Source organism: Mobula hypostoma, chromosome 22 (assembly GCF_963921235.1).
Source record: "Mobula hypostoma chromosome 22, sMobHyp1.1, whole genome shotgun sequence".
Lineage (NCBI taxonomy): Eukaryota > Metazoa > Chordata > Chondrichthyes > Myliobatiformes > Myliobatidae > Mobula > Mobula hypostoma.
This window is the reverse complement of record NC_086118.1, coordinates 15,825,480-15,844,143: the sequence shown is the minus strand read 5'-3', so window position 1 is coordinate 15,844,143 and position 18,664 is coordinate 15,825,480. Positions and strand designations below refer to the sequence as shown.

Below are 18,664 nucleotides of genomic sequence, written 5' to 3'. Positions count from 1 at the left end.
TGGATGAAACACCCATGTACCATTATTCTTTGCTTCAAGTTGCTAACATAAATTTTGACTTAATTTGCCATTTGTTTTGCATTGTTTTTTCCTTTTTGTCTATTCTGTCATATAAGGCCTTGTCAAAAGCAAAAACATTACCCTTATCAACCCCCCGATCCCTCCTTAAGAAATATGAGCATTGTCAGAAGTGACTTTCAATTGAGAAATCCACATTGATCCTGATTAATTTGTGCCATCGTTTATGAAGGTTTACATGCTTCTTCAGAATGGATTCTGGATAATTTCCGATAATAATCCCTGTGGATGACAAATAATTTATAGTCAGAGCATCCACAAATTCTTCTTTTACTTCTTTTACCAACATGCGATACACTTCGTCTGGGTATAGCAACCATTCTGATTAAATATACTTCCGAGTTCTTGGTCTTTGGTCTTGCAGGATATAACCTATTATGTTCATTGAGTCACTTTCTAAATGTGATGAGAGTTTTTGCTTCCATCATCCTTTTAAGCAGTGAATTCCAGTCCCCAAGAACTTCAACAGAAAATATCTATCTTAATTTTTATCCCTTTGATCAATTACCCTGATTTTTTGGCCCTGAGTTATTGATCTATATAGGACCTTTGTCTTCACATCAAACAATCTTGTATACCTCAATTAGATGTCCTTCTCAACAACTCTTTTTCAAAGAAATAATTTCAGTTTGCACAGGAATTCTTTCTAGCTAAACTTGCAGGCAATATCCTTGCATTTTTCTTCTGTAACCTCTCCAGAGTTGTCACATCATTTCTGCAATATGTTGACCTGAATTTATGCAGTACAAATCTGTGCCTTATCAGTGCTTTGAGCAGTTGTAGTATGCCCTCCTTATTTTTTTATTTGTTATGTAAACAATACTATATTGCAATTGTTGTGCTTTGTCTTACCTCACTATTCCACTGTGTTCAGGTGTCCCTGGCCTTGCAGTCCAAGATTCCTCTGTTTCCCCACTCCACTTGTCATGTATCCTATCACATCAGATATGTTCCTGTGTCTTTTTTCTCACCAAGTGCACTACCTCAGATTCCTACAGAATAAATTCCAATTACCACTGTGCTGCCAATCTATTAATGTCTACAGTCGACAGATTTGCTTTCCAAAATATCACTCATACGTACAAGTTTTGCACTCCTGATGTTAGACCGAGCTGCAATTTTTTGGTCAACATCCTTGTCCTGTTTTAATCATCAGTATAAGTGTAGCATGACTTAAAGACCAAATATTAGAAATACTCAGGAAGTCAGACAGTAGTTGTGAAGCAGCTAACAGAATTAATATTTTAGATTTTAACATTAACTGTTTTTCTCTCTTCAGTTGATGCATGACTTGCTGATTTTTTCCAGTAGCCTCTGTTGTTTTTTTTTATTACTTCCACATAGGAGATTAGTGGGCAAAATTAGGGCACATGGTATTGGGGGCAGAGTACTGACATAGATTGAAAATTGGCTGGCTGACAGGAAACAAAGAGTAGCGATTAACGAGTCCCTTTCGGAATGGCAGGCGGTGACCAGTGGGGTACCGCAGGGTTCAGTACTGGGACCGCTGCTGTTTACAATATACATTAATGATTTAGATGAAGGAATTAAAAGTAACATTAGCAAATTTGCAGATGACGCAAAGCTGGGTGGCAGTGTGAAATGTGAGGAGGATGTTATGAGAATGCAGGGTGACTTGGACAGGCTGGGTGAGTGGGCGGATGCATGGCAGATGCAGTTTAGTGTCGATAAATGTGAGGTTATCCACTTTGGTGGTAAGGACAAGGCGGCAGATTATTATCTAAATGGAGTCAAGTTAGGAAAAGGGGAAGTGCAATGAGATGGAGGTGTCCTTGTTCATCAGTCACTGAAAGTAAGCATGCAGGTACAGCAGGCAGTGAAGAAAGCTAATGGCATGCTGGCCTTCATAACAAGGGGAGTTGAGTATAGGAGCAAAGAGGTCCTTCTGCAGCTGTACAGGGCCCTGGTGAGACCACACCTGGAGTATTGTGTACAGTTTTGGTCTCCAAATTTGAGGAAGGACATTCTTGCTATTGAGGGAGTGCAGCGTAGGTTCACAAGGTTAATTCCTGGGATGGCGGGACTGTCATATATTGAAAGATTGGAGCGACTGGGCTTGTATAGACTGGAATTTAGAAGGATGAGAGGGTTTCTGATTGAAACATATAAGATTATTAAGGGATTGAACATGCTGGAGGCAGGAAGCATGTTCCCGCTGATGGGTGTGTCCAGAACCAGAGGCCACAGTTTAAGAATAAGGGGTAGGCCATTTAAAACAGAGCTAAGGAAAAACTTTTTCACCCAGAGAGCAGTGGATATGTGGAATGCTCTGCCCCAGAAGGCAGTGGAGGCCAAGTCTCTGGATGCTTTCAAGAAAGAGATGGATAGAGCTTTTAAAGATAGCGGAATCAAAGGTTATGGGGATAAGGCAGGAACTGGATACTGATTGTGGATGATCAGTCATGATCACAGTGAATGGTGGTGCTGGCTCAAAGGTCCGAATGGCCTACTCCTGCACCTATTGTCTGTTGTTTATTGTCTATTGTTTCCAGCAGTTGTAATGTTTTATTTTTGTGTTACCATCTTGGCTACCTTAAAGTGTTTCAGTTACTTGGCCTGTAGGGCAGAGATGTTCTTCTTTGTGTTGTAACGTTCTAAGACTGTGACTTTTGTCTATTTAGTGGCTGACAAGGCTGCTTACCTGATGGGTATGAACTCTGCTGAGTTGCTCAAAGCATTGTGTTACCCACGAGTAAAAGTTGGCAATGAATATGTGACAAAGGGCCAGACAGTACAGCAGGTAATTATTCATTCCTAATCCTAAAGTGAGATTCTTCTGAAACTGTTCACATTTATATAAAACTGTAGGCAAGTATTTTCCACCTAATATATATTTATCTTGATAGGTGCACAATGCTGTTGGTGCCCTTGCAAAATCCGTCTATGATAAAATGTTCATTTGGATGGTACTGCGTATCAATCAACAATTGGACACTAAACAACCCAGGCAATTTTTCATTGGCGTGCTGGACATTGCTGGCTTTGAAATTTTTGATGTAAGAGATAAAACAGTTACTGGAATATTTAACCTTCTCTATCTGTATGATGATAATGATCTTTTGTGATGGGATGCTAATACTTAAATAATTTTCATTTTGCTGGAAAGCATCTACTTTACATTTCTTCTTTTTTGGCGTGTGCCTGCATGCGTGTGTGTCTGTGCATGTGCGTCAGTGTGTGTGTGCGTGCGTGTGCGTGCATGCATCTGTGATGATGTCTTTTTCATGGCTTTTACAAGGTGTGGAGCGAGAGGGAGACAGTGTGGCTCGTCACTCCTCACACAGACATTTTCGCAGTATTTTTTCCTTTATTTTACGAGGTCGATTTGCGATCTCGACACTCAACCCGGCATGGATGGAAAGCATACTTGGGAAAGGCCCCGACTGGTTTCGAACCCGGGGATCTCCGCTCCCGGGTCTGGCGCCAATGTCATTGGGCCACCAGCTGGCCCGATTAAAAACATTTTCATTACTAATTATTATGTCCACATTTGTAATAAAAACTTCTCATTAGAGCGTAAATATAATTTCACTAGAATTATATTCTCCAGTTTCTCTACTTGGAGTTTGCTATGTTGTTTGTAAATAAATTGTGCTAGCCATGGTTCAATGGCCACTCACATGCTTCTCTCACAGATTATTATTGGTTTTGAACCATGGAGTTCATTAGATAGTCCAGCTAGATACTTCAGTGGAGGTGGAGACATTTAGATGAGATATTAAATGCAAAATCTATCTATTCATCCAGATTCCATTATACTATTGAAGGAAAATGAGAGGATTTCCTTCCCCAATGACTGAGGGACGATCTCAATAAAATCACAGAAACAGATTATCTAGTCCTTTGCTGTTTATTGACTTTGTACAAAGTCTGACTTATTTTTGGCATTAGATCAATAATCACACTCAACTTCATGGGCTTAATGTTCTTTGGAATTGTTAGAAGATCAAGAAATTTGCTACTCAATACATGATTTCATTTAAATGTCAGCAAATTTATATTACCATTTCATTTTATAAGTGGACATAAGAATTTTTAGTGAAAAACATTGCTGAATTGTTTATAGAAGATGATATTTTTAAGACCAAGAGTAAATTTATGTTAAAATGAGATTAGAAGCTAAGGGATATTATATTCCATGTTCAGATATAAATTCAATCTACATAATGTTATCAGCTTTACATGAATTACAAATTTACTTTTTCCATAATAATGTTGGAAGTCTCACCCAATATTTGTATCCACCTGCTGGTGGTAGTATTATATGATCTCCAGAATGCAATTGTAGAATGCTATACTTGCGTGGGAAATTTCCACAATAAGAGTGCATTTGAATTGGGAAAAATGATGGGATATTTAATAAATTACAGATGGAAAGAAATGGCGTTTAACTTCTTTGCAAATTTAGTTTAACGACTTTAACACAATAACTACTTAATCGAGCAATATTTTTCTTTATGTGTGTAGTTCAACAGCCTGGAGCAGTTATGTATCAACTTCACTAATGAGAAACTGCAACAGTTCTTCAACCACCACATGTTTGTTCTGGAACAAGAAGAGTACAAGAAGGAAGGAATTGAATGGGAATTCATTGACTTTGGAATGGATCTGGCTGCTTGCATTGAACTCATTGAGAAGGTAGGAAAGAAAGGGCATGGTACTTACAATGCAATGCCAGTAACTGGCACGATAGGGTCTGTTTATTTCTGGAAATTTCTGGCAGATCTGCGAGAAACTGCCGTTGTTTCTGAGTATAAGTGAGGGTAAGTTTTTGTGGCAAACTCAGTAATTCCAAACTTTCTATCCAAAGTCTGCCAGGTATTTCCCAGCTAAAGATCCATCTCAGCAGTGAAGCTTGAAGTTTGCAAAGTTGCCCTGAGGAATCCATGTTAGTGCTCTCTCCTCGGCAACCTCTCCAGCATTGAGATTCTTTTTACTCTCAATTGCCCATTAAGTGATAGAGTTGTACAACACAGTAACAGGCCTTTTTTTGCCCACTACAGCTATGCCTACTGTTTTGCACATCTACAGTAATCCCTTTCGTCTGCATTAGGACCATATTCTTCTAGTCATTCCTTACTGAAGTGTCCATCTAAATGCCTCTTGGATATACTAGTTGTATCTTACTCCGCCACGTCCTCTGGCAGCACATTCCAGCTATCACTCACTCTCTGTGCAAAGGAGTAACTTCTAATATCCCCCTAAAATCTCCAATCTCTTACCTTAAAACTATTCTCATTTATAATGCCCCACAATAAGGCTCTGTCGGGCAAGCATGTCCTGAGTCACATGCCCTCTGTCAAACTCCTGAAGCAGATACTCTATTCTCAGCTGTGTGTTGCGAAGTGGTGACCAGGTGGTCAAATTGATGAATATGTTCAATTCTTCGCTGAAGAATTGCAATGTCCCCACTGTCTCCTGGCAATTTCTGCCTCAGGACAGCTCAAGGTAGAGAGGAACATTATGGTGTTATTGAGCATTGTGAAGCTTTGCACCGGGAGTATACAAAGTCCTTACATAACTGGTAGAGAGAACGCTCCACCTTACTAATGAACCAGTCATCTGTCCAGTCTGTCCTCATCTGTGAAAGAACCAAGCAACACACATCAAAGTTGCTGGTGAACGCAGCGGGCCAGGCAGCATCTCTAGGAAGAGGTGCAGTCGACGTTTCAGGCCGAGACCCTTCGTCAGGACTAACTGAAGGAAGAGTGAGTAAGAGATTTGAAAGTTGGAGGGGGAGGGGGAGATCCAAAATGATAGCAGAAGACAGGAGGGGGAGGGATGGAGCCAAGAGCTGGACAGGTGATTGGCAAAAGGGATACGAGAGGATCATGGGACAGGAGGTCCGAGAAGAAAGACAAGGGGGGGGGGGGGACCCAGAGGATGGGCAAGGGGTATATTCAGAGAGAAAGAATGTGTGTATAAAAATAAGTAACAGATGGGGTACGAGGGGGAGGTGTGAAAGAACCAGTCATTTCCAAATTGGTTCCTTCAGCCACCTCAGATCTCACAAAGCTATATCGTCCTCAGTTCTGAGGGGCTGCATAAGAAAGAAACAAAGAAATGACTCCTAAACCAAGTGTAAGTTATTTGAAAAGTTTTAATTTCCTATATTTTTAATGTAATGCTCAGCTATATTGGCTCGTATTTATCTCGGGGAAACCCCGTCCTCCGCCCACCTTGTCTCCCAGGGTTACAACGGTTGCTGTACAACTGCCACCTGATTCAGCTTCAAACATCGATCATCAGCCAGCACACAATGTACGTTTTACCAATTACACTTTATAGATATTACTAAGTCTATGAGATTAATAGATGTTCAATACAAAAAAGGAATGGAAAAGGCACCAGACTTACCAAAGTTCAATTTCTTCGTGCACATGTTGGAGCTCGGGAACCTCTTCGGGACCACTCTGGCCCCTTCAACTCGCAGCTCGGGTCCACCCGGAGTGTTCAACCTGAGCTTTCCCCCACGTCCGTCCAACAGGTCTCTCCTCCAACTCCCCGCCAAAAGCCCCTGGTTCCCAGCCATATGAGACAGCATATCACCCCAAGAAAGAATAACATAGATACCCATTGGTTCATAGTACTCTACTATCTGTTATAACCCAAGCAAAGTGCTAGCTAGAGACTTTCTCAGCGTTTAACATAACAAAGAACCATTTTAATTTCAACATAACAAAGAAGCCATTTTAATTAACATACACAGTAACATAAAAGAAGAAACCCCTTACTTTAATAATTCGTAATTATTTCTAACCTTAATAAACCCGGTCTGGTTCACATCTGGCTAGACCAGCAGAAGGAGTTTGCTAACTCTAAAAGGCTTCCAAGGCTTCTTCGGACATTCCCACCCCACAGCAGGTACTTAAGGTTCTGCTGCTTGATGCTAGAATCTCATGGTTAAGTTAGCCCTGTCTTCTGCAAATGAATGGGTAAATATTGGTAAGAAACAGGCACAGAGCAGTAAAATCTTGGATGACACTACTTCTCATGCCTGTAACTTAATGAATGTATATTCCAATAAATGCTTATTTTATTCCACAGCCCTTGGGGATATTCTCAATCCTGGAAGAGGAGTGTATGTTTCCTAAGGCCACAGACATAACTTTCAGGAATAAACTATATGACCAGCATCTTGGAAAGACAAGCAATTTCCAGAAGCCCAAGCCTCCCAAAGGGAAGGCTGAAGCCCACTTTGCTTTGATCCACTATGCTGGCATCGTAGATTATAATGTAAATGGATGGTTGGAAAAGAACAAAGACCCACTCAATGAAACAGTTGTCGCACTGTACCAGAAGGCTTCACTGAAACTCTTGCAAACACTTTACAGTGCCCATGCCTCAGAAGGTATGATTTGATTAGTTCACAAACGTTGTATTGAAGAATATCCTGACAAATCGATATAATTTGTCCATCATTTTTGAATGACTTTTTTTCTGAAAATGTTCTTTGCAGCTGAAACTAGTGGCAAGAAAGCAGGGAAGAAGAAGGGTTCATCTTTCCAAACTGTATCTGCTCTTTTCAGGGTATGTTTATTTTTCTATCAGGATTGTGTGTTTTGATAGTGGGTAAAAGGTGAATAGGTTCAAGGGTGTTGGTATGTTAACCAAAGAAAGGAAATGTTGTTTCTCTGTAAGAAACATGTTAAATAATCACAAATTTCTTATTACATGCATTAATAATGTTCAAACAATAATTAGAATATTGATTAATTTATTAGAATACAGTACAATATCATATACAATCATAAAGTTGCTAGTAAAATGTTGAAATTGTATTGTCATCTACAGGAAAATCTGAATAAACTGATGACTAACTTAAGGTCCACTCACCCGCATTTTGTGAGATGTATAATTCCCAATGAGACAAAGACACCAGGTAACTGAAGCAGATTATCTTAGTATTTCAAAAAAACATATCTTGTAGTGAAATGCAATATTTCTGACACCTTTCCAAGATCTTTTGGTGTTCACTAATGAACTTGAAATCAGTTTAATTTTTACTAGATGTTACTTATGTGTCTAAGTCATAGGAAATCTATCATATTTAAGAAGCCAATTTTTTTGAAATAATTTTTGCATATCCTAGGTGTCATGGATAATCATCTAGTCATGCATCAGCTCAGATGCAATGGTGTGCTGGAAGGAATTAGAATTTGCAGAAAGGGATTTCCAAGCAGAATTCTCTATGGTGATTTTAAGCAAAGGTGTGTTTTGCTAAAATAAAGTACAGAATTATTAAATGTTACAAGTATTGAATTAATAAAATTATACAAAAGAAAAGTAGCTTAAAATTTCACCTTTTAAAATGTCCCTGTATTAAAATGAACAGATATAGGATTCTGAATGTAAGTGCAATTCCTGAAGGACAGTTCATCGATAGTAAGAAGGCATCTGAAAAGCTCTTGAATTCCATTGATATTGATCGCACACAATATAGATTTGGTCATACCAAGGTAAGGCGTGATTTATATTGGTCTTCCATCTATGAAAAGTGGGAAATGTTTTCTGACAACTTCACAGTGTTTAATTCAATTTTCACTTCTTCAGGAAATGATACAACTCACACCTACATGTGGGTAAAATTTGGTAACATTCAAGCGTGCCAAACAAGTGCATTCATACCGTACAAGTGCCAAGCCATGACCAACTCCTTTCCATGATGGATAATGACATTTCCAATGGGCATTTGCTAGAATATAAAATTGAAAGCACAATCTGACCGTAGTCAATCTAAACCACGCACGTGCCTATGTATTTAAAATTCTTCGCGTCATAGAGAAATATAGCACTGAACCAGGCCTTTCAGCCCAGTTAGTCCATGCTGAAACCATTTAAGGGGCTTACTCCCATTGGCATGCACAGGGACCATAGCTCTTCATATCCCTATCATCCATGTGCCTAACTTCTTTTAAACATTGAAATGGAGTTCACAAGCACCACTTGTGCTGGCAGCTGATTGCACATTCTCACAACCCTCTGAGTGAAGAAGATTTCCCTCATATTCCCCTTAAACTTTTCACCTTTCACCCCGAACCCATGACTTCTGATTGTAGTCCCAACTATCTTCAGTGGAAAAAGCACCTATCTATAGTCCTCATGGTTTTGTATACCTCTGTCAAATCTAAGAATCTGATCCAGTCATAAATATCAAGCACTTTATTCACATCTGTGAATTGTAAGTATATCATCCGGACCAGGATATACCCTACTACAGCCTGAACTCACTCAGATCTAAATGATTTATTACAGTTTACACCTGCTCCAATCTGAACCCAACTTCTTGGCAGGCTCAGATCAGATAGCCAGACACTAATTACAATCAGCCATTTCCTGATCATGGGTGTTCTGTTGGTCGCTGTTCAATGGTAACAGAAATGGACCAGCCACATAAAAGAAAACTGTGGTTACAAAAGCAGATCAGAGACTGGGGAACTTGTGCCATGTGGTTCATTTCCTGAGTCTTCAAAGCCTTTCCACCACATCAAAAATATAGTAGAATACTCTGCACTCATCTGAATGCAGCTCTAACAATATCAATAATTGCAACAATGACCCAGACAATCTTATTTTAATGGAACAGCATCTAACATCCTGGATGATAACTCTCTCACCATCAATGTATTGTGGCTGAATTGTGCACCACTAACAAAATGTATTTCAGTAACTCACCAAGACTTCTTTGCCAGCAGCTCCCTCAAACTCTAATCACAAAGAGGCAAAGGATAGAAGATGCATGGGAACACCAGTGTCTACAAGTTCCCCTCCAAGTTATATGTTATATTGAGTTGAAATTATAATCGGACTGTGTCTGAATTCTAGTGCTTTCTACCTTCACCACGAGGTCTGCAGTGATACAGGAAAATGGCGAATCAACACTTTTCAGTTAGAGATAGGCAATGTACTGACCTTGCCAATGAAACTCACATCCACTATGTGAATTAAAAATATACAAAAAGGTAAATATTCCTGTTATGAACAAAATGATATCTGGTCACAATCTTAAGCTATTCATTCCATTGAAGGTATTTTTCAAAGCTGGCCTCCTGGGTGCACTTGAGGAGATGAGGGATGACAAATTGGCCCTACTTATTACCCGAATACAAGCTGTCAGCCGCGGATATCTCATGAGAGTTGAATTCAAGCGGATGATGGAGAGAAGGTAAACTGCATTTACCTACAAGTTAATGGGCTTTGGTTTAAGAAATGATAAATGTTCATTCCCATTGGTGTGCTTTTGACTTTGTAACTGTTTCTTCCAGGGAGTCAGTCTTTACCGTGCAATACAACATCCGTGCATTCATGAACGTCAAGCATTGGTCATGGATGAAACTCTTCTTTAAGATCAAACCTCTTCTAAGGAGCGCTGAATCCGAAAAGGAAATGCAGACCATGAAAGAAGAGTTTGAGAAAATTAAGGAGTTGCTAGCCAAATCTGAAGCACGGAGAAAAGAACTAGAGGAGAAAATGGTATCCCTGATACAAGAGAAGAATGACCTGGCTCTTCAAGTGCAGGCAGTAGGTTTTCTTGGATAAATTTATCAACAATATACTTTATAAAATATTTCAATCTTTAATAGAATTGTTGAATTTAATGAATACTGTACATTATTATAATTTTGCACTTGTTAAGGAGATGAAATATATTTGTCCAATTGTCAGCCAAATGAATTATCACCTTTAATTTGTACTGACCAGTTTCTTTGTTAATAGTTTGATAAGAAAATTCCACTTTTTATATCAATTATTCATATAAAACCTTTGTGAGATATTTTTAATTTCTACAAAATCAAGAAAATTCTACATGAGGTTCGGACGAATGATCAAGAAAGCTAATACATTTCACATGGATTCCAAAAACGTGGTAAACTGGAGATAGCTTCATGGTTGAAGCTACGTGGGTGGAATGGATCTTAGAACTCAGAAGCTAACCATCACTGAGCAGCAAAAATGAGAAAATGATAACAATTGGAGCACACTGTGTCCCTCTGTTGGTCGAGGTCGACCATGGATGTTGCATACCAGCTGTCTATGTTTTTGGTGCAGCACCATCTGTGGTTGATGAGACCAACGCAAGAGTGGTGGTCTCTGTTGCAAAGGTCGCATCTATAAGTGGCCTCAGCTCTTTCTATGGGGCTGTTGGTCTTCTGCTACTTTCAGGAAATTTTCCTCGTCTGATTTAAATTGTGGTTTCAGGTTGCTTCTCCACCTGGTGCCAATTGAGCAGGTGTATATGTTCGGGAGGCCGGCATGAGAGAGAACCTCAGCAATGGGTACTCTGTCTCCCCAGGAGATGCTCAAGATGCAACAACGGCACCTTAAATGGTTGAGCCTTTTCTCCAGCTTAGCATATGTTGCCAAGGTCTCTGCTGTACAGCGATGTACTCTGTCTTTGTCATCTTTGTTTTGACTGAGAGTTTGGCGTTCTCCCAGACTTACTTCGTGAGGTGGGCAAGAGTTGTTGCAGCATTCCTGATGCGCTTGTTGATTTCTGCATCCAAGGAAAGGTTGTTACTGATGATGGACCCCAGGTATGTGAAGTGATGAACAACATTCAATGGTAATGAGTGGTGATGCCTCCAATCTTGTCCCCAGACCTTTGTCTTTTTCAGGCTGATAGATGGATCAAATTCCCTTGCTGCCTGAGAGAAATGATCCATCAGGCTCTGGAGGTGTTGTGGAGTGTGGGTTGTAACTGCTGTAACATCAGAAAACAGCATGTCTCTGATCATAGCCTTGCGCAATTTGGTTTTGGCTCTTATGCAGGCAAGGTTAAAGAGCCTGCTATCTGATCTAGTGTGAAAGTAGATCTGTTGTAGTGCCAAATGCGTGCCTCAGGGGAAGGGCAAAGAAGATCTGAAAGAGCACCGGGATGAGAACACAGCCCTGTTTGACACCACTTACATCAAAGGGCTCTGAAGAGCTGCTGTTGCACTGGACAATCCCCTCCATGTTGTTGTGGAAGGATTCAATCATGCTCTGGAGTCTTGGCAGGCAGTCAACCTTAGAAACAATATGAAAGAGCCTGTCTCTGCTGATTGGGTCAAATGCCTTGGTGAGATCAATAAATGCAATGCAAAGGGTCTTCCTTTGTTTTCTGTACTTCTGGAGTTCTCAGAGGAAGAAAGTCATGTCCACAGCTGAACTTTCAGCATGGAAGCCACTCTGTGACTCTGGCTAGACAAGTTCAACCAACTTCTGTAGGTGGACTAAGAAGATTCCGGTGAAGACTCTGCTAACAACACTCAAGAAGGAGCTGTCCCTCTAGTTGTTATAGTCACTTCTCTCATTTTTTTTTGTAGAATGTAATGATCTTTTCATCCCTCATATCCTGTGATACAGTTCCTTCCTGCCAGCACTGACAGAGTACTTCATGCAGAGGGTACACTAGAGTAGACATGGAGTGCTTAATCAGGTGAGAGGGAATCCTATTATTGTCTGGTGCCTTCCCTGAGACCATGCTACTGGTGGCCTTGCTGAGCTCCTTTAAGGTCAGCTCTTCATCCAGTTCTTTCATTGTTGGCAGGCACTCAGCGGCAACCAGGGCTGAGGTAGCAACAGTATTCACTCTGGAGTAGAGGTCAGAGTAATTTTTTTACCGATCTCTCCATCTATTTGTTTCTGTCTCTGATCACTTCCACGTTGATGGATTTGAGAGGAGCTATCTAGTTCTGAGAGGGGCCGAGAGCTTTCTTGATGCCATCATACATACAATCATACCCCTGATATTGCCTATCAGTGCTGTGGTTTGGATGTCTTCACCAAGTTGCATCTAGTACTCGTTGGCATAGTGCCTGGCAGTTTGCTGAACTTTACTTCTAGCAGCCCTAAGGGTATATAGGTTCCTTCAATTGGTGAAAGCTTGCATTCAATGAGAGCAGCATGCCTGGCTTCAATGACGGGGTTGGAGGAACGGTGGAATACCTCCTGAATTTGGCTTCGAAACAGTCATTTGTTTTTGAGGTCTTCTTCCCAAAGGTAGTAAAGACTGTTCCATAGATGCTATTCTGCAGAAGATCCTATTTCTCTGTGACAGTGTTTCCAGGTTGCTAGAAACATGCAGTAATTTATTGGCATAATAGGTTTATTTGAAAAGTTGTATTTGCTCCAGATCTTTGTCAAATCAACCATGATTCAGCTTTGTCTTGTATACAATAAAATTCACATCTTGGAGTTGCTTTATATCTATGCTTGCTTTACAAAACATAGTAACTATGCACATTTTGACTGCAGGAAAGTGAAACTCTGGCAGATGCTGAAGAAAGATGTGAGGGGCTCATAAAAAACAAAATTCAACTTGAGGCTAAACTCAAAGAAGCAAATGAAAGGCTGGAGGATGAAGAAGAATCAAATGCTGAGCTCACGGCCAAAAAACGAAAACTGGAGGATGAGTGCTCAGAACTGAAGAAGGATATTGATGACTTGGAGCTCACCTTGGCCAAAGTAGAAAAGGAGAAACATGCCACAGAAAACAAGGTAAAAATAACATCAAATTTTAACACAATATATTCATATTCCAGGTGTGTGTGTGTGCGCGCGTGCGCACGCACGCACCATGTAATAAGAAGAGTACATAATTAATTATGGTGGGAAAACTGTTGGAAAATATACTTAGAGATAGGATTTATGGGCACTTAGAGAATCATGGTCTGATCAGGGACAGTCGGCATGGCTTTGTGAAGGGCAGATCGTGTCTAACAAGCCTGATAGAGTTCTTTGAGGAGGTGACCAGGCATATAGCATATAGATGAGGGTAGTGTAGTGGATGTGATCTATATGGATTTTGGTAAGGCATTTGACAAGATTCCACGCAGTAGGCTTATTCAGAAAGTCAGAAGGCGTGGGATCCAGGGAAGTTTGGCCAGGTGGATTCAGAATTGGCTTGCCTGCCAAAGGCAGAGGGTCATGGTGGAGGGAGTACATTCGAATTGGAGGATTGTGACTAGTGGTGTCCCACAAGGATTGGTTCTGGGACCTCTACTTTTTGTGATTTTTATTAATGACCTGGATGTGGGGGTAGATGGGTGGGTTGGCAAGTTTGAAGACGACACAAAGGTTGGTGGTTTTGTAGATAGTGTAGAGGATTGTCGAAGATTGCAGAGAGACATTGATAGGATGAAGAAGTGGGCTAAGAAGTGGCAGATGCAGTTCAACCTGGAGAAGTGTGAGGTGATATGCTTTGGAAGGACAGACTCCAAAGTAAATGGCAAGATACTTGGTAGTGTGGAAGAGCAGAGGGATCTGGGGGTACATGTCCACAGATCCCTGAAAGTTGCCTCACAGGTAGATAGGGTAGTTAAGAAAGCTTATGGGGTATTAGCTTTCATAAGTCGAGGGATAGAGTTTAAGAGTCGCAATGTAATGATGCAGCTCTATAAAACTCTGGTTAGGCCACACTTGGAGTACTGTGTCCAGTTCTGGTCGCCTCACTATAGGAAGGATTTGAAAGCATTGGAAAAGGTACAGAGGAGATTTATCAGGATTCTGCCTGGTTTAGAGAATATACATTATGATCAGAAATTTAGGAAGCTAGGGCTTTACTCTTTGGAGAGAAGGAGGATGAGAGGAGACATGATAGAGGTATACAAGATATTAAGAGGAATAGATAGAGTGGATAGCCAGCGCCTCTTCCCCGGGGCACCACGGCTCAATACAAAAGGACTTGGCTTTAAGGTAAGGGGTAGGAAGTTCAAGGGGGATATTAGAGGAAGGTTTTTTACTCAGAGAGTGGTTGGTGCATGGAATACACTGCCTGAGTCAGTGGTGGAGGCAGATACGCTAGTGAAATTTAAGAAACTGCTAGACAGGTATATGGAGGAATTTAAGGTGGGGGGTTATATGGGAGGCAGGGTTTGTGGGCCGAAGGGCCTGTACTGTGCTGTACTATTCTATGTTCTATGTTTTATCATGCCATAGCACATGAATAATATTGAATTTTGACAGGATGATTAAAAAGATTATTTTTTCATTTGTTCATAATAAAATATTTCACTCTCATCGGCTATTCTACCCACAGTAGTTGGAGGGTTAATTGATACATTCTTTCATGAAAATAGGTGAAGAACCTTACAGAGGAAATGGCAAGCCTTGATGAAAACATTGTCAAGTTAACAAAGGAAAAGAAAGCTCTACAAGAGGCCCACCAGCAGACCCTGGATGATCTGCAGGCTGAGGAAGACAAAGTCAACACTCTGACCAAAGCCAAATCAAAGCTGGAACAACAAGTTGATGATGTAAGTGTCTTTTTAAAATGAACTATTATTCTTTTATATATTATTTCTTTCCAAAATTTCTTTGAATATATAAACTTGCTTTTAATCAATGTAAATCAGCTTGAAGGTTCTCTGGAGCAAGAGAAGAAGCTTCGAATGGATCTTGAAAGGTCTAAGAGAAAACTTGAAGGTGATCTGAAACTATCCCAAGAAACAATAATGGATTTAGAAAATGACAAGCAACAAACGGAAGAGAAGCTGAAAAAGTGAGAATTATTGCTATTGCCTTAAATTGCCACACTGCATAATTTTTTTCTGAAGACATTAACATAATCTATTTGCACCACAGAAAAGAATTTGAGATTAGCCAACTTCTAAGCAAGATTGAGGATGAACAAGTTCTAGGTGTTCAGCTACAGAAGAAAATTAAAGAACTTCAGGCAAGTCCTGTTACAAGAACAAGGTTTTGGATATCTTAAGCATTTTACTAAATTACACCATGCAGCTATTAAATATATAAATATGTAATTTAGGCTCGTATTGAGGAGCTTGAGGAAGAGATTGAAGCTGAACGTGCTGCTCGTGCTAAGACTGAGAAACAGAGAGCTGATCTTTCTCGGGAACTTGAAGAGATCAGTGAGCGACTGGAAGAAGCTGGTGGAGCAACTGCAGTACAGATTGAAATGAACAAGAAACGAGAAGTGGAATTTCAGAAAATGCGGCGTGATTTGGAAGAATCTACCCTCCAGCATGAAGCCACAGCTTCAGCTCTTCGAAAGAAACATGCTGATAGTGTGGGAGAACTTGGGGAACAGATTGACAATCTACAGCGGGTGAAACAAAAGCTGGAAAAGGAAAAGAGTGAACTGAAGATGGAAATTGATGATGTCACCAGTAATATGGAATCTGTATCTAAATCTAAAGTAAGTTCTGAAAACTTTCAGAGTTGGATACATAAAGAATTAATCAAGGTCTCTAATTTAATAAACAATTGTTTCCTTCAAGGCAAATTTTGAGAAGCTCTGTCATACATTAGAGGACCAACTTAGTGAAACTAAGGCAAAGAATGATGACAATGTGCGGTTAATTAATGATCTATCAGCACAGAAAGCTCGACTGCAGACTGAAAATGGTAACACAACAAAACTAGAAATTTCCAACAGTTACATCTTAACATTTGCATCCTTTATTTTTGTACTGAAACTGAACCTTAATTAATTTTCAGGTGAATTTTCACGGCAAATGGAAGAGAAGGATTCCCTGGTTTCTCAAATGACAAGGGCAAAGCAAGCATTTGCTCAGCAGATTGAAGAGCTAAAAAGACAGCTGGAGGAAGAAATGAAGGTAATTTTTCAGGCAAATTTGGTTGGTCTGCTCAGGAGATAAAATAGCAAAATGTTAGATGAAATACCAAGTGCATGAAATTTGGTATGTTATTGGCATCAGTTGATTAGCAAGTACAGGACATGATTAAGTGAAGACAATGAAGTCTGCCTTTTCTAATTTTACTCTAACATTATTACCCACAGGTTATTACATTGAATGTATTACAATATATTGATGGATACAGGCAATTTTCAGGTTATGAATTTGCAAAGTTCAAAATTCAAAGTAAATTTATTGTCAAAGTACATATTTGTCACTGTATACTACCCGAGATTATTTTTGCAGGCATTCACAGTAAGTACAAGAAGCACAATCAAATTAGTGAAAGATCAGAAATGTCCCTTTCCCATCTGGTACAAGATGCCTGTAGCCTTACAACTGCAAGCAAATCCATTCTCATCCAACCTATTGGTTTGCTAAATGTTCATTCATATGTCTGTAAGTTGTACATTCGTAGCCTAGGGAAGACCTGTATAAACTTTTGCCCAAGAGTAATGATGGTTCCTAAATACTTCTTAATTAATGTGCATTCTGAGAACACAACATTGTTTTAACATTTTCACTCAGTTATTTATCCGTATCTGTGACTTATTTAAAGGCTAAGAACGCACTGGCCCATGCTCTTCAATCATCCCGCCATGATTGCGATCTCCTCCGTGAACAATATGAAGAGGAAATGGAGGCAAAGGCTGAGCTCCAACGTGGAATGTCCAAGGCCAACAGCGAAGTGGCTCAGTGGAGAACGAAATATGAAACTGATGCGATCCAGCGCACTGAGGAACTGGAAGAGGCCAAGTACATTCCAATAACCCCATTCTTTACTTTTCTTTTTTTTTACACAGCTTAAAATGGGCCATTTAGCCCCAAGTCTTTGCCAACCTTCTTGAGGTACACATCACCTTCAGATATCTGATCCTATCAACATATCTGTTAGTTTCTGCCTCATATATTTATCTTACTTTCCCATAACTTATCTAGACTATTTGTTTCAACAATTCCTTGCTATCCACCTTTTAAGTTTCCTCTGGCTAAAGAAGCATTACCAGATTTTACAGATTTATTGATGATTAAATATAATAAGGAACTTAACAGTTTTTGGTTTTAGATTTACCATCAGTGGAAAATTCTTTATGTCTCGTTGTCAAATCTCTTAATTAGCTTACAAACTTCTCGGCATGCACAGTTAGAGCAGGACTAAGTACTTCATGCCTGCCATTTCATTAACAGCATGGCTAATACGACTCTATTATTCTTGCCAACCTTTGATAACCTTTCACACCTTACCTGCCATGAATCTATCTACTCCTACCTGAAAAATATTTGGATACTCTGCGTTAGCTCTGGGAAAAAAAAAATATTCTGAAGAATTCTGATCTGTCTTAAATGGGCAATTCCTGACTTATAAACAATGACCCCTAGTTCTAGATTCTCTCACAAGAGGAAACATTTTCTGCACATCATGCTCACATCTCAGTCTTCTGCTTTTGAGATTAAAAAAGTCCCATTATTGAACAAAATTCAAAGTTCAAACCATTTACAATCCTGAAATTCATTTTCTCATGGACCTCGGGTTTGCTCCTGTTGTCAATAATCAGCTCCTTGTTCTTGGTGACTTTGAGTGAAAAGTTGTTGTTGTGGCATCACTCAATCAGATTTTTGATCTCCCTCCTATATGCTCATTCATCAACACCTTTGATTCAGCCAACGGCAATGGTGCCATCAGCAAATAAATATGACTTTGGACCTGTGCTTAGTCTAACAGTCATAAGTATAAAGCGAGTAGAGCAGGGGGCTAAACTCACAACCTCATGGTACATGTATGCTGATGGTGATTGTGGAGGTCTGAGAATCCAGTTGCACAAGGAGGTACTGAGGCCAAAGTTTTGGAGCTTATTGATTAGTTTTGGGGGAATGATAGTATTGAATGCAGAGCTGTAGTCAAGGAAGAGCATCCTGATGTATGC

The 18,664-nt window shown here is 39.9% G+C and overlaps 1 protein-coding gene across 1 annotated transcript in view; it reads left to right on the top strand.

The window, feature by feature from the left end:
• Positions 1-18,664, top strand: part of LOC134360192 (myosin-4-like) — a 39,811-nt gene that overhangs the window by 12,542 nt on the left and 8,605 nt on the right. Inside the window, exons 13-30 of the mRNA XM_063074240.1 lie at positions 2,721-2,839; positions 2,946-3,095; positions 4,567-4,737; positions 7,147-7,450; positions 7,559-7,629; positions 7,894-7,981; positions 8,192-8,309; positions 8,435-8,558; positions 10,128-10,264; positions 10,365-10,620; positions 13,336-13,578; positions 15,159-15,335; positions 15,435-15,580; positions 15,664-15,754; positions 15,848-16,237; positions 16,320-16,446; positions 16,540-16,658; positions 17,299-17,495. Of these exons, the coding sequence (XP_062930310.1) occupies positions 2,721-2,839; positions 2,946-3,095; positions 4,567-4,737; positions 7,147-7,450; positions 7,559-7,629; positions 7,894-7,981; positions 8,192-8,309; positions 8,435-8,558; positions 10,128-10,264; positions 10,365-10,620; positions 13,336-13,578; positions 15,159-15,335; positions 15,435-15,580; positions 15,664-15,754; positions 15,848-16,237; positions 16,320-16,446; positions 16,540-16,658; positions 17,299-17,495 (3,028 nt within the window). The remainder of the gene's footprint in view (positions 1-2,720; positions 2,840-2,945; positions 3,096-4,566; positions 4,738-7,146; positions 7,451-7,558; positions 7,630-7,893; positions 7,982-8,191; positions 8,310-8,434; positions 8,559-10,127; positions 10,265-10,364; positions 10,621-13,335; positions 13,579-15,158; positions 15,336-15,434; positions 15,581-15,663; positions 15,755-15,847; positions 16,238-16,319; positions 16,447-16,539; positions 16,659-17,298; positions 17,496-18,664) is intronic.